This window comes from Anguilla anguilla, chromosome 12 (genome assembly GCF_013347855.1).
Source record: "Anguilla anguilla isolate fAngAng1 chromosome 12, fAngAng1.pri, whole genome shotgun sequence".
Lineage (NCBI taxonomy): Eukaryota > Metazoa > Chordata > Actinopteri > Anguilliformes > Anguillidae > Anguilla > Anguilla anguilla.
In genome coordinates, this window is record NC_049212.1 from 36,887,050 (window position 1) to 36,909,343 (window position 22,294).

The window sequence follows — 22,294 nt, forward strand, 5'->3', positions numbered from 1 at the left end:
AGAATTATTCAGCCAGTAATGAAGACTACGGAGTTCGCAGTCGCACTGAAAGGGGTTCGCGGCTAAATACACCTGCATGTTCATGTTCTTGGAAAATTGGGATATGTATTCTTTCCCTATAGTGTGAAATGAGTTATTAGTCAATACAATGGCTTGTAAATTGTCTTTTATCTTCATTGGGGTTCTTTCGTGACCTGTCTTTATGGTGAAATTATTTGCTAAAATCATCTGATGATGCAGTTCCAAAGCTGTCAGCAGCTGTACTATGTACGATTACATCAGGAGAATGTACTGGAATCCATTTTTATCTACTGGACTCGGTCACAAGATGGTTAATTGCCCCCAAGAAGTAGATTCTTAATTGTGCAAACATGGCTTTTAAAAATGAGGACAGATCCCTCTGAGCCTCCTCCAAAAAAGACAAAATAACCCTTAAGTAGGCCTTCTAGTGCACTCACACACATTCATTTATTCAAATGCTGTATCTAAACATACCATATTTACATGGCATTTCACTCCGTATTGCTACACCAGCTAGGGCTATGTAATTGATAAGCAAGCAAATGAGAAGGAAAACATAGCAGGTAAACTGACAAAGAAACAGATGGCACAGAATTAATTGATGATTACTAACAGGCCATTAGCACATTAATATGTAGGTCAGTTCTGCTATTTTCCAAAAGTTTATTTTAGACTGTCAAAAAACAAAGACATCTGTAAAGTGTTTCTGATTAATAAATCATCAGGGTTTCTTTGCATACAGTTCAATACCTCTGCTTGTTCTCCTGAACCCTACTTTATGGGAATATTAATGGTGTCATTATTGAGCTTACTGTACATACTGTTCCCCAGCGACATTGAAAATGCCTGATTAAATCGATGATTCATGTTTTCATATGACCAAATCCATCTCTGTCACTTATGGCTCTCGACACACTTTATCCAATCCATGCCACATCAGCCGCAACAGAGTTGATACTGTGTTTTAAATGCTCATAATAGTCCATGCTAACACAAAATAAAATGTAGTTCATGTAGTACTTTGAGAGAATATGGTTCTTCAATAATGTGATTTCTGCCAGCCCTCCAGCCCACTATTCTGTAAAATTGAGACACGCAATGGGTTTGTTTCTCTTTGCTTGTATCAGTTTTACTTCAGTGACACCTTGTGGTTGCTATTGGTTGTTAACTAGATTATTCATTAGGTAAATGTTTACCTGTGTAAATGCAATGTATTTGGATGAGTTACAGTGCAACAGGGAGGGATATTGTGTGTGTGTGTGTCTGTGTGTCTGTGTGTACTTGTAATACTACCTTTGTGGGGACCAAATGTCCCCATATGGATAGAAAGATGAGGAACATTGTGCATTGTGGGGACCTTTTGCTGGGCCCCACAAGGTCAAGAGGCTGTTTTAGGGTTAGGATTTAGGATTAGGGTTAGGGTTACAATTAGGTTAAGGTTAGGCATGTCGTGGTTGGGGTTAGGGTTAGATGTTACAGAATGAATGTAGTCAATGGGAAGTTCCCACAAGGATGGCAATACGGGACTGCGTGTGCGTGTGTCCACATTTCAGTATTCCTTGTGATCTGTGTTACCTTATAGCTGGACATATGAATCAATAAGCTGCTGATGTCAACAATCATTTAGGCTAACCCCCGTCCCTATTCATTGCAAGACGACAAAATCACACTTCTCATTTGTGATTGGTTGCTTGCTGCCTAAATCCTTTAATGCACAATGTCTTTTGACCCTTCAAGGCCAAACAGAATTGAATGTCTCTATTGACAGAGGTAAAAAAATATATAGTGAAAATGCAGGATAGAGACAGGTCTGGGGTAACATTACATATTTAAAATTAAGTAATGGATTTACATAATTACATAATAGATACTTCACAGATGTAGATATAGCCTCTACACAGTCAAGTCAGGCAAAAACATGTTATTTTTAAATGGGGAATTTGAAGTTAAACACCTCAGATGGACAACTCCCCACATCAAATGATAGTTCCAACAGGAATGCTGGCAGGATCTACAGCAAATTTCCCATAAATATGCATTTTGCATTACTAACATGTAGGACACAGTCACCTGTTCCATTAAAGTGTCAATGTGTAAAAATGTATTACCTCATCAGATTCAGCAGTTTTTGCACTCAGGGGAATCATGTGCTCTGAGTCATATTGCTGCAAATCACTTTATCCTGTTTGAGTTTAACAAAATGTTGAAAGGATGAGGAATGTCCTACTGTGGCCATTGTATGTGCATTCAATGCATGATTCACGTCTGCTAAATAACTGATTTGTAAATTATAATACCTCACTGTTCCGGGTTAGCTCTGCCCCATGGTCCTAACCTTTCATATTTAACAATTTTGTTTAATTTTGCCCATTCGCTTAATTTACATTTTGTGCCTGGTTTGGAAATGACTTATCTTTGTCTTAAAAGACTGTAGAAGTGACAGTAAAGTGTTCTTTCTGCCCCAGAAAATGCAGGTTGTGTAAATGGTGTGTCCTTATAACACTTTAAATTTTTAAAACAACTTAAGAGTTCTCACTGGGGTTTGAGCAAAATGTGCAAGAACAGAAGACTGATTCTTGTAGTTTCTCCTGATAATATATGAAACTAGATCTAACATAAAGGTCAAAATAAGTAACAAAAAATACATCAGTTCACAAATATAAATGTGAATAAATAGTGCAAGCTAAGTAGTAAGGCTTGAATTGGAAACATACATGGCACTATTTGAGTTTGTGTGATTAACTGTCACCATTCATTTAATAGTTCTTACATTTATCTACAGATTTCCTTGTTGGTGATGGTGGGGATACTGTTGGATAGAACTATGATAGCCGTTTATATTTTTGATGACTACAGAGCTATGAAATTACTGTATGTAAATGTAAAGTACTGTGTGCGCGTACTGCATGTAAACGGATCACCAAGAAAGAACGAGCAGTTTTTGCCAACACACCATGCTGTGCACCACAATTGTTTTCCACAAGATGGCAGCATTATGCTTTTTCATACATTTTTTTTTTTTTAAATCAGTGGTTCTCAAACCTTAAAATAAACAAATACGGACAACAGAAACAGCTATGGAAATCTTGAAGGATCGCCAAAACATTAAAATTTGTAGAGAATAAAATTATATTTTAAATGCACGATAATGAAACTTTTAGCAACATAGTATTAACACAGCAGTGAAACAAATTGTTAAATAATACTACTGCAGTTTGCATTAAAATATATTGGATAAGAACAAACTTGTAAATAATGAAATCTTCACACCTGCTTGTGTGTATTAAAAAAAAAAAAAAAATTTAATCTCAAACACACAGATGGTCATATTCATCACCTTTATTCATCTTCTTTTTCAAACAATTGCCATGGTTTCTGAGACTTTAGTTTAGAGCATTGTATTTCTTTGTAAATGGAATGGTGCCAGACAGTCAGAAGGGATGGTTTTAATATATTAATGCATATTACATCCAGAGAGAGATATATTTCCCTCTCCAACACCTCCATCATCTGACTTTGTGCTGTTGCTATCAGTCCAGCCACCTGTATAAGTAACCCTTTCCTTCCATTTGATTCAGGTAGCCACCAGAAGCACGTCTGACCATTAGATACTGTTCAAGTGGAAAGTCCATGCTCAAGGCAGGTAGATGTCCTAGCAACAGTGCTGGGGGCACAAGCTTTTTTTGTTTTTACCACTGTTGTCCTTTTTCCAGCTAGCCATTAATTTAAGTAGTCTTAATGCAAAAGCAGACTTTACCGGCTTTGAATGTACCCCCCCACCCCCCCAAAAAAAAAAAAAAAAGACACTGAAATTAAACACAAGAGACAGGTTTTTTTTTTTTTTTTTTTTTTTTTAGACGTTCCTTCTTGATAATTGCATTTACCTTCATGTCTCTGACAGCTGCTGTGCATTAAACAAACATGCTCCCGCAGCTTAGAGTATGTTTTATTGTGGATCCCGTGCCAACACGTGCATTTCCAATGAACTAGTGTAACACGGCATTTATATTAGACAACGGATAAGGGCTTAATTGCATATGTAGTTTGCAATTCAGAATGAAGCGAACTCAAAACATGATCAATACAGCGTCAGTAAGTGCAGTAAAAATACAGTTTACACAACACCTTCTCACTGGGTATTTACATTCAGAAGCAATTCCTGAAAAACCAAAATGTGGGTGCAAAGGACAAACTTTAATCTTTTTATCTTAAATTAAGGAATACCAGTTTACATTTTTACTGAATTGCTCCCAAGAATTTTCAGCCATTAAGATTTACAGTGAGTCTAGTAATTAAAAAAATTATTAATTTTATTTTTCAAAAAAGTTGAAGTTGAAAAGTTGCATTCATACAGTAACTCATCAGGTTCTAAGGCCTGGTTTAGAGATGGTTTATTCTCTTTGAAAGGTCTTGTTCTTTGGGCAGCCGTCCTGGCCTTCCCTATACCCCTGCAGCAGAGTTTCCCATGATGCCAACTGTCGTGCGGGCAAAGACCTCTCTCAGTTTTCTTCTTATCTCTTTGGTTTTCACGCCGTAGATAATGGGGTTCAGACTCGGCGGGAATATAACGAAGGACATGCCCATGAATTTCTGCAGGTTGGGTGGACTCTCGGGAAACCGATAGACAAGCACAATGATGATGCCCGAGAACTCGTAGATGAGAAAGACGAGCAGGTGAGTGGCGCAGGTGTGCAGGGCCTTGGCCTTCGAGTCCCTGTCCTTGTTTTTGAAGCACGTAAAGAGAATCCAAGCGTAGGAAAACACCACGGAGAACAGGCCTATTCCGTGGAAGACCGCTGTGATGAACAGACCGTAGACGTTGTTCACCGTGGTGTCCGTTGCGCAGGTGAGCCTGAGGAGGGAGACGTTGTCGCAGTAGATGCCCGCGATGACCGTTTTGCAGAAGGGGAAACGCAGCGTCAGGCCGAACAGGACTCCCACCAGTAGGAAATCGACAATCCAAGAGAGTGCGATGAGCTTTTTGACGGCACTCTTCGTCATGATGCTGTGGTACCTCAGAGGGTAGCAGATGGCGACGTACCGATCGAAAGCCATGACGGACAGCAGGAGGAGCGTGGCGCCGCCGTAGATGTGTATGCAGAGAGCCTGAATCACGCACGCGGGGAAGGCTATGCGTCTGTCCTCGAACAGCAGGTCTGACACGACTCTGGGAACGATGCCACTGATGCCTATCAGGTCGTTGACGGACAGGTTGAAGAGGAGCAGGTACATGGGCTCGTGCAGGCTCCTGTTGGCGGCGATGACGACGAGCAGGACCAGGTTGCACAGGAGTGCGGAGGAGTAGATCAAGATGCCGATGAAGATGGCCACGTGTTTGCTTTCAGGGGGCATGTCAAAACTGCCCAGGGTGAAAACTGCATCCAGGACATCTATCGTTCTGTTCCTCATCCTCTTGTTTCTTCCTCGCCGATTCACCAAACTGTGAAAAGGAATTCAACTGATTTCTTAGATGGAATACAAAAAATATATATATATACTAATAATAATACACATTATACACATACACATTTCTAGTCAATGGTAAATGGATAGACATTTTTTCCAGCAGCTGTCTGGGAAATATTTTTCAAATTCAAAAATCTCTCCCTTCTTGTAAATACAAAACTGATAAGTAAGTGTCTGTCAAATTCACACTCGAGACACATTCGAATGAAACAGCAGTCGCATGTACTTAAGACAGAAGCATGGCAAAGTGGTTTCCTCCTTACCTGATGGTTAAGAATGCTACGTGCTGTCTAATAAGCAGAAATCAGATTGCGCACGTCCATATATAGGAATATTATCCCACCTGGGCTTTAATAGTTTACTATTCATTTAGCCTATTGCTCGTGGTTGCCAGACTCAACTTTAATGCAGATGTTGATTTTGTCACTTGGTAACACAGAGCAGTTTTCCCTTGTGTGAAATGCTACGCACAGTACCTGCGATACGGTTGCTTATGCAAATGTCAGGAACCTACTTTCCCAGATTCTTTCACATTGTTAGAAAAGGATTAACCGCGATTAATTATAATCCAGATGTGTGAGGTGGCGTACCATGGCTTTTCCTGTGATTTACTGTGCACAGCGATGTCTTTGAACATCCAAAACCTCATTTTGTGCAAGATCATAATTGTAAGGATGATGTGACATCACCCCAAGAAGAGTCTTAATATGTGGTGCCCTGAAATTGGAAGGGGGGGGGGGGGCGTCACTATGTATAAAAACTGCTGTAATGTATACAAGATGAATCCTGAGAGCAGAAAAATACAATTCAATAAAAGGTGAGAATGTGCACTTTACCCACATGTGAATTGTTCAATAACACAATGAAAACTGAAGTACCGAGCCAAATTAAGAAAAAAAATTGTCTGTGGCCCAAAAATTATGGAGCTCACTGTAGTTCCAACATTCAAAGTTCAAGTGCAAAATAAATTTTTTTTAAGTAAAATTTTAAACATATTTACCATACAATTATTTTGAGAAACTATTTGTCAAATAATATGAAGATGTGTTTTGTTTTAATAGTTTTTTTTTTATTTTATCAATCACAATTACATACAATAGATTACATAGAATTGATATTCACAGGAATACTTTCGTATTTTCATTGCATGTTTATGTACGAATACAGGCGCCTTTCAAAGAATATCATATAAAATAGTTAACAGATTACACAAGTATTATATTTGCATTGCACCAATAGGTTGTCAATTTACGAAGGGGCCACCATATGTCAGGAATGAGTGATGAATCATTAATGAGGGAAAGTGAGAGACAAAAAGGAAAAATGCTAATCTCAAGTTATCACGTGTAAGCACTGCTAATTAAATGATTCCCAAATGCAAATATGTGGTACCACCTGTGGTACCTTGAATGGGTTGTACTGTTGCTCTGATGTCATAGGCTAAGTCTCTGCTGATTGGACCACTGCACCGCCTAGCGTGATGTGATTCATAGTTCATTTTCAGTCTGAACTATGAAGTGACAGCTACAATCACTTAAGTGCACGAGCATACTTTCAATAAAATTCACTCCTCAGTAAAAAGGGACTGCAGTTTTTAAATCAAAATTAAACAAAATGAACAAAAACTTTCTTGATATTTACATCAACAAGTTTCCTTGCTCTAGTTGTAACAGCGTAATCTCTACTGTCGTCACAAGACTACAGTTCATTGCATCGCTCCAGTGTTCTCTGTTTTAAATCAGGAGCGTGTGCACGTGAATATATGCATCCTCTGAAAAGCACTAGCAGCTTCTGCGCAGACTGCAAAGCATCAGCTGAGCTGCAGCAGCTCCTGCGCAGACTGCAAAGCCCCAGCGGAGCTTCTGCAGCTTCCGTGCCAGAGCACTGAATGATTGACACAGCTCATACTAGTCTATCACAGGTCATATCCTGATTGGTCAGCGAAGCTGCTATTGAGCGATGGCATGGGGAACACCCTCTACTGCATGGATACCACCTGCCCTGGTTTTCTTTCCTCCCAGGAAATTAACTGAACTGTTAGTGCTACTGATTGGCCAGACTGTCTTCACACCTGACTCCCAGGTAAAAAATAAAAAAAGGGGGGGACCAGCAGTTTTTGGCCCCTGAGAACCGTCATTTGAGTAACAGGGACCTACCACATGACCCCAATAGCTTGTGCATGAAGGAATGGTTTCAGAGCACGAAATATCATTTTAGCTTAAAATTACAAAAAATACAGTCCTAGTCATGTTCTGCTTGAGCATGCAAGCACACTACAGGTAAAAGTTGTGTTTTTCATATTAAATAATTAAGATGGATACACCCTTCGGCACAATAAGTACATCATTCTCTGTCGGATTTCTTTGGTTTTAAGGCCGTATATTATTGGGTTGAGAGTAGGGGGAAATATCAAGGTGGAAACTCCGATCATCCTCCTTAAATGAGGAGAGAGCTGCTTTATGCGATATGAGATAATTGTGAAAAGTCCTAAACACTCCAAAATCAGAAAGACGGTTAAATGAGTTGCACAGGTCTGCAGAGCTTTGCTCTTTGTGTCAGAGCGTTTGCTTTTAAAGCACGCAAGCAAAATCTGCAGGTAGGTGTAGAGAATCATACCCACGGCGAACACTTGCATGCTGGCGGTGATGAACAGTCCGTAAATGTTGTTGATGGTGGCGTCTGCGCAGACCAGCGTGAGCAGAGACGGGTTGTCGCAGTAAGGGTTCGTCAGGAGAGACCTGCATCGAGGCAACCTGAGCAGGAGGGAGATGAGCACGCCTACCAAAAAGAGGTCCACCAGCCACACTATCACGATTATTTTCAGGACGTGCGAGTTTGTCATGACGGCGCTGTAGCGCAGCGGGTTGCATATGGCGATGTACCTGTCGTACGACATGATGGTGAGGATCAAAACTGAGCCCACCGCGTACATGTGGACGAAGAACGCCTGAGCAATGCAGTTGGAGGCCTCGATGTACCTGGAGTCCAGCAGGATCTCTTTGATGAGCCGCAGGAAGAGGGCTGAGGAGCCGATGAGGTCATTGATGGGCAGGTTAAAGAGCAGGATGTACATGGGCTGGTGGAGGCTCTTATTCATGATAATGGTGGCCATCATTAAAAGGTTACAGAAGAGAATTACAAGGTAACTCAGTGTGGCAAAAAGAAATGCAGCGTACACCCCTTGAGGAGGTAGGCCAAAGCCTTGCAGGGTCAGAATGTCTGTTGAGTTTGAAGAAAATTCAACCATTGTTAAATATTCACAAGTCTCACCTAACAGAAGCCACAAGAAGCATTATTCCTGAATGGCAGAGACTCTCTTGAAAAAGCATTTAAGAAGAAGCTGAGAATGTTAAAAGTTTCATTTCCGTTGGGACATACTCTGAAATTCTGTCCAGAACAACTGAATATAACTTCAACCTGAATGAATATGATGATCCGAATCAGCATATATAATACTTGCACTCCATCTCTCCTGCTCTGTGACCCGCTGAGCCAAGAGGGTTCAGTTTCACTCTCTGAACAGACGACGCATTAAACTCCGGTCACACTGCAAGCGGGGCAGAATGTGCTTTTTATATAGCATCCTTCCCTCATTAGGTAGAGCACTGCCCATTCTGAAGTCCCCTGGCGTGGCTGATGTTAGATCTACATGTGATGAGTTGGGGCCTTTATGGTTTTTTCCTCTGAGGAGAGCATACAGTTGAAAACAAAACACTTTTTTTGCAAGGGGGGGGGGGGGGGTGTTTATGTGTAAAGGGTGAATAACAGCGCCATAGCATAGCAGAAAAAAAAAATAATATTGCATATGTGTATGTATATAGGGGAGACTTTTACATTTGTCTCTTTGATTTTTATAGAACAAAAGTGTGGATCTCAGGCAGAAGAAACAGCTGTACAGAGTTCTTTCAGCTGATGTGCGGTAATAGATTAATGCAGCCACACACAGAAAAAATAATGAACACAGAACATGAGCAAATATAGTTTATTTTTCAACATATCTGCAGATATGCAGTGCACAAGTGCTTAAGGGCAAAATTAAAAGCAATACATGTGCCTTTTTAGCTAACTCACTTGAGCACTACTGTCAGCCACATCATACAGGACATGTAAACCTCATGGGGATGGTTACCTTGTGTGCTGGTTTTTATTATGATTTAAAATGAAATTCCCCACATATTAAGACCATTCAGGTCAGTTTGCTCACCGTTTCTTATTTTAAATATAGCTCCTTACTATGTTACACTAAATAGTGAATATGACTTAAACTGCTGATTAAATAGCATTAAATATTTATTTCATTGCTGTTTGTCACACGTTGAAAATGAAACTTTAAACGCCAGGAGGAATATATAGCATTTTAACAAAAAAAAAAAACCAATGTATCCAGGAAGAAATGGCCATGCAGCATAAAAAATAATTTGTCATTGATATTTTGTCACAAAAATATAGAAATTATATACAAAGAACACATTTTAACAGGTTCCAATATTTGGACAAACAACATTGTGCGTCAGTGTCATGTTATGTTATTGTCAAAAATAAACAGTAAAGGCAGAAATTTATTATGGAAGTCAAAACTGTCGATTCATCGCTTAAGCTGCCACTTGTTTAAAAAAAAAAAAAAAAAACTTGTTAAATTAAATGAAGGTCTCAAAACACAAACAGAATGCATTGTACAAAAATGAAAATATCATTAACGAATTATACGGCATAGATCATTCTTGGTTGGAAAAAATCATAAGATAAATGATGAATAAATAAATAAATGAATTCAGCTCAGCAAGTAATAAACAATGAACAACAGGAATGAAGTTTTGCCTGTTATGGATCATACCCATGAGCTCAAGCTCAGAGATAGTACCCTGAGACCTTCTCAGGAGAGGATTCTATGCTGTTAAACAGACTCATTAAAAACTGTTTAAAAGTGAAAGACCTCTTCATTACCTAATGCAAGGTAATTAGGTACATGCACATTATGGTACTAACAGCATTTCACGTTTGCTCAACTATTTTTGTTTGCTGTCTCTGGAAGGTCTAAACTTGATTCAATTAAATGAGAATGATTAAAATAATTTGTTGCAATGTAACATAAACAGAACCAACAATACATTTTGAAATCAAATTTATTAAATATTGAATACATAAATTACAAAAAAATGCATATTACTATGTAAGGAAGGGACATATACAAAAGGGCAGGTATAATTACACCATCAATTGAACAACCACACGTGGAAGTAAGAATTCTTCATACCACAACATTTATTTACAGTGGAAGCTGAACCTGAAAGCTTCCTGTTTGCTTGTTGCTTCCCATTAATTCCAATGGGCCTTTCCTGAAAAAAACACACATTGGATCATAAAGGGTATTTTTACAGCTACAACTAGTTCACCATTTCACTCTTTGTTCTTTAAATGTCCTATCCTTAAGCCATCTGCGGTTCTAGAGTCACACAAGGCGCTGCAAAAGAAGATAATCTTTGAGAATAACAACAGGGAGGGAAAAGTCTTCCATCAGACTCACTGTCATACGATTGAAACATTAAGAAGACACTACATCCCTCTACTTTACTTTCATATTCATTTTGGAGCACAAACATCACATTTAGGTATATCTAAAGCACTGAATTGAAAACGTGAATGTGATTCTCCAGAAAAATATATTTTTCATGTTGCTATATGAATAATTTTGGAGCCATAAAACTAATGGTTTTGTATGCTTTTTCATCAAAATCTGTTTGATAAGACTTTAGTTTTCAAAGTCAAGGATTGGCTGTGGAATTATTGGACTTCTTAAAGCACTTGCATGTCTTACATAGTTTAGACATGCAGTGTATAGTTTCTTTAAAATGACATGCAAGAGAAACTGGGCAGCTACTTTTCTGGTTATGCACTGGAGACATGTATGCTGATAGGGCTAAAAGACTCCTGTTGATCCGTTCTAAAAAAAGAAAAGTAAATAAATAAATCCTAAATTTCTAGCAGTATTACTACAAAAATATTTTTCAAAAGAAAAATTAAGGATACACTGTTTTGCGGATTGCCATGTTAATCCTCTGTCGGATTTCCTTTGTTTTAAGGCCGTATATTATTGGGTTGAGAGTAGGGGGAAATATCAAGGTGGAAACTCCAATTATCCTCCTTGAATGAGGAGACAGCTGCTTTATGCGATATGAGATAATTGTGAAAAATCCTAAACACTCCAAAATGAGAAAAACGGTTAAATGAGTTGCACAGGTCTGCAGAGCTTTGCTCTTTGTGTCAGAGCGTTTGTTTTTAAAGCATGCAAGCAAAATCTGCAGGTAGGTGTAGAGAATCATCCCCACAGAAAACACTTGCAAGCTGGCTGTGATGAACAGTCCGTAAATGTTGTTGATGGTGGTGTCTGTGCATACTAGTGCAACCAGAGAGGGATTGTCACAGTAAGTTTGTGATATTAAAGATCTGCACCGAGGCAGCCGTAGTAGTAAGAAGAACAGCATGCCAATCAAGAGCAGGGCCACGAGCCACACCGATGCGATTATTTTCGCGATGTGGCTGTTGGTCATTATGGTGCTGTACTTCAGTGGGTTGCATATGGCGATGTACCTGTCGTAAGCCATGGCAGAGATGATTAGCAGGCTGCCAACAGCGTAAACGTGGATGAAAAACGCCTGAGCGATGCAGTTGGATGCCTCAATGTACCTGGAGTCCAGCAGGATCTCTTTGATGAGCTGCAGGAAGAGGGCTGAGGAGCCAATGAGGTCATTGATGGGCAGGTTAAAGAGCAGGATGTACATGGGCTGGTGGAGGCTCTTATTCATAATAATGGTGGCCATCAGGAAAAGGTTACAGAAGAGAATTAAAAGGTAACTCAGTGTGGCAAAAAGAAATGTAGCATACACCCCTTGAGGAGGTAGGCCAAAGCCTTGCAGTCTCAGAAAGTCTGTTGAGTTTGAAGAAAATTCAACCATTGTTAAGTATTCACAAGTCTCACCTAACAGAAGCCACAAAAAGCATTATTCCTGAATGGCAGAGACTCTCTTGAAAAAGCATTTAAGAAGAAGCTGAGAATGTTAAAAGTTTCATTTCCGTTGGGACATACTCTGAAATTCTGTCTAGAACAACTGAATATAACTTCAACCTGAATGAATATGATGATCCGAATCAGCATATATAATACTTGCACTCCATCTCTCCTGCTCTGTGACCCGCTGAGCCAAGAGGGTTCAGTTTCACTCTCTGAACAGACGACGCATTAAACTCCGGTCACACTGCAAGCGGGGCAGAATGTGCTTTTTATATAGCATCCTTCCCTCATTAGGTAGAGCACTGCCCATTCTGAAGTCCCCTGGCGTGGCTGATGTTAGATCTACATGTGATGAGTGGGGCCTTTATGGTTTTTTCCTCTGAGGAGAGCATACAGCTGAAAACAAAACACTTTTTTTGCAAGGGGGGGTGTTTATGTGTAAATGGTGAATAACAGCGCCATAGCATAGCAGAACAGATATGTATATATCGCATACGTGTATGTATATAGGGAAGACTTTTACATTTGTCTCATTTTTGTAGAAAACGTGTTGATCTCAGGAAAAAAAAAAAACTGCTGTACAGAGTTCTTCCAGCTGATGCGCAGTAATAGATTAATGCAGCCACACACAGAAAAAATAATAAACACAGAACTTGAACAAATATAGTTTATTTTTCAACGTATCTGCAGATAGTGCACAAGTGATAAAGGGCAAAATACATGTGAAAATCAATGCATGTGCCTTTTTTGCTAATTCACTTGAGCACTACAATACATGTGCCTTTTTTGCTACTATCAGTCACATCATACAAGACGTGTAAAGCCTTTTGGGGAATTATGTTGTGGGGATGGTTACCTTGTGTGCTGGTTTTTATTATGATTTAAAATGAAATTCCCCACATATGAAGACCATTCTGGTCAGTTTGCTCCCCGTTTTTTATTTTAAATATAGCTCCTTACTAGGTTACACTAAATAGTGAATATGACTTAAATATTAAATATTTAATGCTTCTTACATGAGCAGTTTATTATTTCATTGCTGTTTGTCACACATTGAAAACAGCTGTAAACACCCATGCAGCATAAAAAATAATCTGTCATTGATATTTTGTCATGAACATATAGAAATTATATACAGTTATATATATTTTAACAGGTTTAAATATTTTGACAAATAACATTTTGTTTCAGTGTCATGTTATGTCATTGTCAAAAAGCAGTATAACATGTAACACACGCAATCAGAATTTGCAGATTGAGATGACTGACACTTAGCCAGATATTAATTCAGGCCACCTATCCTTAAAAATGAGACACTTGTTTGTTGAAGAATTTAATCTTCTCTCGAATTTCTTTAGTTTTGAGGCCATATATTAAGGGGTTAAGGAGAGGAGGAAAGATTAATACTGAGACTCCGAAAGACTTCCTCAAATATGGGGAGACGCTGTTCAAACGATGTGCGATTATAGTAAAGAATGCGTTGAACTCCAAGAACAGGAAGACCACTAAGTGTGTGGCACACGTCTGAATAGCTTTGCTCTTGGCGTCAGACTGCTTGTTGAGCAAGCAGGTGAGCAGGATTTGGACGTACGTGTACGTGATCACAAGCAGCGACCCGCCCTGAGTCACAACCATTAAGAACAGCCCGTAGTAGTTGTTTATGTACGTGTCGTCACAGATGAGCTTCATTAATGTGGGATTGTTACAGTACATGTCCACTATGAGCGTCCTGCAGATGTCAAAACGGGTGAGCAGAGCAAAGAGCGCGCCGATCACAAGGAAGTCCGCGAGCCACATGGCGGCGATGATCTTCACCAAGTTGCCGTTGGTCATGATGGCGTTGTACCTCAGCGGGCTGCAGATGGCGACGTACCTGTCGTACGCCATCGCGGTCAGTATCAGCAGGGATCCCACGCCGTACAGGTGTACGAGCATGCCCTGCACGAAGCATGCTGGGTAAGAGATGGAGCGCCTCTGGGCCAGAATGCTGGCGATGAACTGAGGGAAGAAGGCGGAGGCCCCCACCATGTCGTTTATGGGCAAGTTGAAGAGCAGCACGTGCATGGGTTTGTGCAGACTGCCGTGCAGCGCTATGGTGATGACGAGCATGCTGTTGCAGAACAGGATGAAGCAGTACACCGCTGTTCCCAGGGCGAAGGCTGGGTAGACGCCCAGCGGGGGTAAATTCAGAGATTCCATGGTTAAGAGTGCCGTAGCCTTAGAGATGTTGGAGTTCATATCAAAGTGGTCCATGCTCCAAGCTCAGTTTGTCCTTGCCTTTAATGTAAGCACCCTGTAACTGAACAAATCACAAGCATAAAATTCTCTCTTAGGTTTACAGTTATTGACAGTACCTTGGAATTGTAAACATGAATAAAAAATGTATGTAAACTTAAATAAAAAATGGAATTGTAAGCAAAAAAAAAAAACAAAAACAAAAAAAACAATTATGCAATTGTATACTTTTACAACAATTACCACTTTCATTTACACTGACATGAGTAAAGAATCTAATCCCATTATTCATATAAGATTAAATATTCTTTATCTTCTCCTGATGCTTGATAAACTGACGGCTAATTTCTATATAAATTAAAACGCTGTTCCGCACAATTCAGCCGAATGAACTACCATCGCTCAAAAAGTGCTATAATGCAGTTAAAAGTATTGTACTCAACCCATCAGTTTCGGACTGTCCTCCACTCAGGCACCAGCTCTCATCAAAAGACTGCAGGGTTGCGTGGTCTTGTACTCTTATACTCTTTTAAGGAAAGGACAGCCCCATGGGCAAAACTGCTGCTACTTCCTGGCAAGCTCCCATGACACTACCCAAAGTCAGGAAGTGGCGGGAAGGCTTCATTTCATACGAAGATGACGCGCTAAGTTTGGAGTCCTCTGTCGCCCATTTGTACTTTGCAGAGCGTGTAGGCACAATCTTAGGACCCCCAGGGCCAGCTTGTTTTCAGGATTTTATCTGCCTTGGGGGATCTCTGTCTTGACAATGATTATTTTCCTTAGCAGAAAAAGTTTTTTTGTTATTTGTTTTCCTTTATATTAGACAATAATGTGTACAAAAAGAAGTGCATATTAATGACCGATTAAATTTGTCATTAAATATAACGATTATCTTGTTTTTGCAATGAAACCCAACCAATATTTTTCAGTCATGAAATATGATTCGGTTGTTTTTTTGTTTTGCTTTTTCTTTTTGTGATGAAACCGAACCAACATTTTTCCATTCACAAATTCATGAACAAAAGAGCCAATTAAAGACAAAAAATAAATACAAAAGAGAACCACGCCCATGAGTTGTCTTTGTATACCTGGTCAGCCAGTGCCAGTTATTAGAACAGAAGGGCTCAGCCAGGAGATTCCCTACAGGTTCGGGTGCAGCCGAGCCCTTGTTTTCGTACGAAAGCCCATCTGGCGGCTCAGCTGCACTTTGAGTGGGTCTTACGGGGGGGGGGGGGGGGGGGGGGGGGGGACCAGCTGGAGGGGCGTGGAGCAGTAGGCTTCTCCCACAGCCGCGCGCTGCTCTTACTGTACACGCGTGCTGCTGCCTGCTCTCGCTGTGCGGAGGCCGAGCGGCGCGATGAGGCCGAGCAGCGCAGTCCTGCTCCTGTTCTGAGCCGGGACACGGCTTCTGCTGTCACAAACGGCTGCCGTCTGCGCAGATGTCTCTGCGTCCATGACCCCTCTGTCCTTTAAGAAAATGGAGTCTGTGCGGATGTCTCCTCCTTCCATGTCCCCCTCTCCCATAAGAAAATGGAGACTGTGCAGACATCTGCTCGTCCAGGTCCCTCGCACCATTAAGGACATACAGAAAGATACAGGTATATTGAAAAATAAATCAAATGAGAAAACAATCATGACAACAATAGGGCTGTACTGAAAAAAGCTTCAGAGCTTCGTTCATTAAATTGGCATTCGACTGTGAAATTAAGCATTCTATTATTAGGATGGGTGCTCAGTTGCAGTTTTAAGATTATTGGTACTGCAATACAAGAAATTTAGAGGTTAAAGCGGCCTGCGTTTTATTATCATTTAACAGAAACAATTTTGCCAATAAACACATTGGCACTTTTTGAATTTCAGTAAGGGAAGCCTCGTGTTGCTGTCCATCAAGGTGTCATAAATTCACGCATAAGCTAGGAATAACGTTCGTTCGTGATTCTCAGTCCTGGACAAAGAAAAAATGTCCAAAAAATCCCTGGTTTGGGAGCATTTTAAGCTTACTGATGATGATAAAAAGTGAAGTGGCAGATATGCAAGATAAAACTTGTGTACCATATCACTCAACAACAAATTTGGGAAACCATCTGAAAACTGTAAGTTTATTTCTGAATTGGGCTATCTTAGTAAATTAAGGTCTAAAATATTGTTAGTTACGCCTAAATTTAGTTTAGCCTAGCCTACTGCGCAGATAACCCTAAACTATCTGTGGCAGCGAGATGCCTTCTTCACGTATATAAACAACTACTACGGGCTGTTCTTAATGGTTGTGACTCAGGGCGGGTCGCTGCTTGTGATCACGTACACGTACGTCCAAATCCTGCTCACCTGCTTACTCAACAAGCAGTCTGACGCCAAGAGCAAAGCTATTCAGACGTGTGCCACACACTTAGTGGTCTTCCTGTTCTTGGAGTTCAACGCATTCTTTACTATAATCGCACATCGTTTGAACAGCGTCTCCCCATATTTGAGGAAGTCTTTCGGAGTCTCAGTATTAATCTTTCCTCCTCTCCTTAACCCCTTAATATATGGCCTCAAAACTAAAGAAATTCGAGAGAAGATTAAATTCTTCAACAAACAAGCGTCTCATTTTTAAGGATAGGTGGCATGAATTAATATCTGGCTAAGTGTCAGTCATCTCAATCTGCAAATTCTGCAGATGTAATACTCTAAGTTTATTTCTGAATTGGGCTATCTTAGTAAATTAAGGTCTAAAATATCGTTAGTTACGCCTAAGTTTAGTTTAGCCTAGCATACTGCGCAGATAACCCTAAACTATCTGTGGCAGCGAGATGCCTTTGCATCCCAGCAACCTCAACACCGAGCGGATTTGTTCTAAAGCGGGATTCATTGTCAGCAAAGCGATTAAGCTCACTTACGCCAGACAATGTCAAACAAACTTGTGTTCTTGGCCCACAACATTAAACAAGTGAAGGAATAAACAAGAGCAGGCATAACCTCCTTCCCAGGAGTCTTCATTCTTATTTTTTTGTCTATATATCCTTAATGCGCGACTTACGCATTCGTGGACTGTATTTGACAGCTACTGATGAGTGTGGCAACGTTACTTTATTATCAGGCTTTAAGGACTTTTCATTTTGGTAAGATAGCCGATGACTTTTCTGACTAAACAATCTCCGTTATTAGGCCTAAAGAAGTTCATTTATTTTTCTAAACAATTTAAGCATAGTTTGCAACTTTGTTTAGCATAGACCATAGGTTTACAAGACGTCGGTTTTCATTAGGACATTTATTGCATGTCAGACACTGGATTCTTTATGTTGACGCTCTTATGTTTATTAAATAATTTAAGAGTCTATTTAAGAGTGTTAAACTTACAAAAGTGTGACTTGCAGTTTCTCATATTCACCATCTCTTTATTCATATTATTGAGTAGAAAGTAGAGTATCCCAAAACAACAGGCCAAAGCGATGACGTCACGTCACAGACATTCAAAGCTTCGTTCGATAGAGGTTGGCTAAAATTCGATTGGCAAAAAATGGCATTCGATACAGCCCTAGACAACAATCATTATAACTATGTGTCTCCGAAAGTGGCAATATTGTTATGGCACGTATGCCTTCCAACCCAGTTATTATGCCTTGGCAGGGCATGTGCTTACATATACAGCACTGAGAGTGTGGCACTCTTCAGGGTTCCCCACAGAAATATCTGCGATTTTGTACCTTCTGTACCTTCTGACCCCATTTCAACAGATTGAATTCACAAACAACTTTACACTTCCACATAATAAATCCCCAAACTAAGGGGATTTTGCGTTTTCTCCTCCTTCTTTTTCCTGCCTGATTACATCATCACAAATGCTCCCAGCCCACAAATAATATGTCTCCCCATTGGACATTTAAGGTACATTAGCCAGTAGAAACATCAGATGCACATGCAAAATCAAAAAAAGTTTTAATGGCCACCCTAGATTTGATATGAATGACTTACAGACAGTGCTTTGTATGTGTGAGTAACTTGGCATTTTTGTATGTAGAAAACATGCTTTTTTAAAATCAGATATACAAATAATCTGCATTGCAACTTTGAACAGTCTATAGACTTAAAGGGCTCGGCCACCTCCACATTAAAGGCAGAAATTGATTATGAAAGTCAAAATTGTTGATTCATTGCTTAAGCTGTCACTTGTTTAAAAAAAAAAAAAAAAAAACTTCTTAACCAAAATTAAATCAAGATCTCAAAACACAAACAGAACATGCAATATACAAAAATGAAAACAGTATTGGCAAATTACAGGCCATATTTCTTAAATGTAATAAATGCAAAAACAGAGAAGTGCAGGTCTGCAAGTAATAAAAAATGAAAAATATGGATCATACCCATGAGCTCAAGCACAGAGATAGTACCCTGAGACCTTCTCAGGAGAGGATTCCACGCTGTTAAACAGACTCATTAAAAACTGCTTAAGAGTGAAAGACCTCTTCATTACCTAATGCAAGGTAATTAGGTACATGCACATTATGGTACTAACAGCATTTCATGTTTGCTCAACTATTTTTATTTGTTGACTCTGAAATATAATCTCTTCCAAAGCCTTGATTGAGGAGGAACATTGAGATTAAAAAAAAGGAAACCCTAGATTGTATGATTAAACTTTAAATGGTTTATTTTTAGGCAGACATTTTTTGCTGCAGTGCCATATGCTATATAATATTGCATGTGCTGTTTGTATAAGGTCTGACCTTGATTCAACTTGATTAAATGAGAATGATTAAAATAATTTGTTGCAATGTAACAAACAGAACCAACAATACATTTTGAAATCAAATTTATTAAATATTGAATACACAAGTTACAAAAAAATACATATTACTATGTAAGAAAAGGACATGAACATATACAAAGGGCAGGTCATTACACCATCAATTCAACAACAATGTAACATAAACAGAACAGATCCATACTATAAAAAAAATACAATAAAATAAAAGTAAATCCTAAATCTCAGTCCAGTATTTCTCAGTCTTAGTTCATGTAAGCAGAATTACCAAGAAAATATTTTTCAAAACAGAAATTAAGGATACACTGTTTTGCGGAATGCCATGTTAATCTTTTGTCGGATTTCCTTTGTTTTAAGGCCATATATTATTGGGTTGAGTGTAGGGGGAAATATCAAGGTGGAAACTCCGATCATCCTCCTTAAATGAGGAGAGAGCTGCTTTATGCGATATGAGATAATTGTGAAAAGTCCTAAACACTCCAAAATGATAAAGACGGTTAAATGAGTTGTACAGGTCTGCAAAGCTTTGCTCTTTGTGTCAGACCGTTTGTTTTTAAAGCATGCAAGCAAAATCTGAAGGTAGGTGTAGAGAATCATTCCCAGAAAAAACACTTGTATGCCGGCTGTGATGAACAGTCCGTAAATGTTGTTGATGGTGGTGTCTGCACAGACTAGTGCAAGCAGAGAGGGATTGTCACAGTAAGTTTGCGATATTAAAGATCTGCACCGAGGCAGCCGTAGTAGGAGGCCGAACAGCACGCCAATCAAGAGCAGGGCCACGAGCCACACCGATGCGATTATTTTCGCGATGTGGCTGTTGGTCATTATGGTGCTGTATTTCAGTGGGTTGCATATGGCGATGTACCTGTCGTAAGCCATGGCAGAGAGGATTAAGGCACCGGTAACCCAGTAAATGTGGACGAAAAACGCCTGAGCGATGCAGTTGGAGGCCTCGATGTACCTGGAGTCCAGCAGAATCTCTTTGATGAGTTGCAGGAAGAGGGCTGAGGAGCCAATGAGGTCATTGATGGGCAGGTTAAAGAGCAAGAAGTACATAGGCTGGTGGAGGCTCTTATTCATGATAATGGTGGCCATCATTAAAAGGTTACAGAAGATAATTAAAAGGTAACTCAGTGTGGCAAAAATAAATGCAGCATACACCCCTTGAGGAGGTAGGTCAAAGCCTTGCAGTGTCAGAATGTCTGTTGAGTTTGAAGAAAATTCAACCATTGTTAAATATTCACAAGTCTCACCTAACAGAAGCCACAAGAAGCATTATTCCTGAATGGCAGAGAGTCTCTTGAAAATGCATTTAAGAAGAAGCTGAGGATGTTAAACGTTTCATTTCCATTGGGACATACTCAGAAATTCTGTCCAGAACAACTGAATATAACTTCAACCTGAATGAATATGATGGTCCGAATCAGCATATATAATACTTGCACTCCATCTCTCCTGCTCTGTGACCCGCTGAGCCAAGAGGGTTCAGTTTCCCTCTCTGAACAGACGACGCATTAAACTCCGGTCACACTGCAAGCGGGGCAGAATGTGCTTTTTATATAGCATCCTTCCCTCATTAGGTAGAGCACTGCCCATTCTGAAGTCCCCTGGCGTGGCTGATGTTAGATCTACATGTGATGAGTTGGGGCCTTTATGGTTTTTTCCTCTGAGGAGAGCATACAGTTGAAAACAAAACACTTTTTTTGCAAGGGGGGGTGTTTATGTGTAAAGGGTGAATAACAATCACCATAAATTAATATTGCATATGTGTATGTATATAGGGGAGACTGAGGCACAAGCTAACATGGGGAATGTTTAGACATGAATGGAGTATTTGTTTTCACAAGTGAAGTCTTTTTTGATAAATTCATGATGTTTGTACACCACAGACTCCAAATATATCTCTTAAACCACTGTCTTGTGGGTTATAAGATTGTATAGTTTTGACACACAACAACACTACCAAGCAGAAGCTATGTGCCATGCAGGAGTACAACTAGTATAGCTTCCACCTGTAGCAGATACATACCCACACCTCTAGTAAACACAGCCACAGTAACTTGTCATGTATCATTGTATGTTCCATGTATACCAGTGGTCTCCAACCCTGGTCCTGGAGTGCTACGGGGTCTGCTGGTTTTTGTTTTCACTTTAAAATCAGCACCCAATTGAGACCCAAGACACCAGGTGAGTGGAGTTAACTGTCTAATCAACTGCTGTAATTGATTCATGAAGTGCAGAGTCACTATGAAAACCAGCAGACCCTGTAGCTCTCCAGGACCAGGGTTGGAGACCACTGATGTATACCATGCACTTTGTCAGGTGCGTGGGGGGTGAGGACCCAAACGCAGAGTGAGGGGGAAAAAACACAAAACTCCGAACGGTGAATAGAAACAAAGACTTTACTTTACAAAACAGGAACTAAAGCAGGGAACAAAAAGCCTCGCAGGGCAACGCTCAAAAACAAAGAAAAACTTCAAAAACACAGGAAACAAAGAAAATCCAAAAATCCAAAAGCACGTGGAAAACAGAACATGGGCAGGTACACACGGGGCAGAAACATGATCAGAGGCACACGTAACCAACCACAACCAAGGATCCAGCACCTGAGTCAAGGAAGAAGGGAACTTGAATAGACCAGACACTGACGAGACACAGGAGGGCACCATGGCCACAGAGAGGGAAGGGAAAATGAGACAACCCAAAAACAATAATGGAATAATTGAAAGCAATAAGACAATTAAACAGGGGGAGCAGGACACAAAACAGAAGTGCCGCCATCTGGCGGCCCAACAAGGAAAGACAAAGACTGAAACACAGAA

The 22,294-nt window shown here is 40.0% G+C and overlaps 5 protein-coding genes and 1 long non-coding RNA gene across 6 annotated transcripts in view; 1 reads left to right on the forward strand and 5 right to left on the reverse strand.

Moving 5' to 3' along the window:
- LOC118209687 overlaps positions 1 to 4,949 on the forward strand; it is a 16,215-nt gene extending 11,266 nt beyond the window's left edge. Inside the window, exons 2-3 of the long non-coding RNA XR_004761747.1 lie at positions 4,559 to 4,695; positions 4,868 to 4,949. This is a non-coding gene — a long non-coding RNA (uncharacterized LOC118209687). The remainder of the gene's footprint in view (positions 1 to 4,558; positions 4,696 to 4,867) is intronic.
- LOC118209668 (olfactory receptor 52K2-like) lies at positions 3,887 to 5,882 on the reverse strand. Its single transcript, XM_035385219.1, has 2 exons — positions 5,751 to 5,882; positions 3,887 to 5,461 (listed from the first exon to the last, which is right to left on the reverse strand). Exon 2 carries the CDS (start codon positions 5,428 to 5,430, stop codon positions 4,462 to 4,464), a length of 969 nt encoding a protein of 322 aa, XP_035241110.1. The 5' UTR covers positions 5,431 to 5,461; positions 5,751 to 5,882; the 3' UTR covers positions 3,887 to 4,461.
- Positions 5,883 to 6,628: 746 nt separating this feature from the next.
- Positions 6,629 to 9,107, reverse strand: LOC118209674 (olfactory receptor 52E4-like). Its single transcript, XM_035385227.1, has one exon. It carries the CDS (start codon positions 8,732 to 8,734, stop codon positions 7,796 to 7,798), a length of 939 nt encoding a protein of 312 aa, XP_035241118.1. The 5' UTR covers positions 8,735 to 9,107; the 3' UTR covers positions 6,629 to 7,795.
- A 1,023-nt stretch (positions 9,108 to 10,130) lies between these two features.
- On the reverse strand, positions 10,131 to 12,572 carry LOC118209678 (olfactory receptor 1509-like). The gene is made up of 2 exons (XM_035385233.1): positions 12,076 to 12,572; positions 10,131 to 10,823 (listed from the first exon to the last, which is right to left on the reverse strand). Exons 1-2 carry the CDS (start codon positions 12,438 to 12,440, stop codon positions 10,754 to 10,756), a joined length of 435 nt encoding a protein of 144 aa, XP_035241124.1. The 5' UTR covers positions 12,441 to 12,572; the 3' UTR covers positions 10,131 to 10,753.
- Positions 12,573 to 13,713: 1,141 nt separating this feature from the next.
- On the reverse strand, positions 13,714 to 15,236 carry LOC118209672 (olfactory receptor 52B2-like). The gene is made up of 2 exons (XM_035385224.1): positions 15,175 to 15,236; positions 13,714 to 14,795 (listed from the first exon to the last, which is right to left on the reverse strand). Exon 2 carries the CDS (start codon positions 14,747 to 14,749, stop codon positions 13,799 to 13,801), a length of 951 nt encoding a protein of 316 aa, XP_035241115.1. The 5' UTR covers positions 14,750 to 14,795; positions 15,175 to 15,236; the 3' UTR covers positions 13,714 to 13,798.
- A 4,304-nt stretch (positions 15,237 to 19,540) lies between these two features.
- On the reverse strand, positions 19,541 to 21,002 carry LOC118209684 (olfactory receptor 52N5-like). Its single transcript, XM_035385241.1, has one exon. The coding sequence runs from the start codon at positions 20,700 to 20,702 to the stop codon at positions 19,767 to 19,769; it is 936 nt and encodes a 311-aa protein (XP_035241132.1). The 5' UTR covers positions 20,703 to 21,002; the 3' UTR covers positions 19,541 to 19,766.
- Positions 21,003 to 22,294: the final 1,292 nt, after the last annotated feature.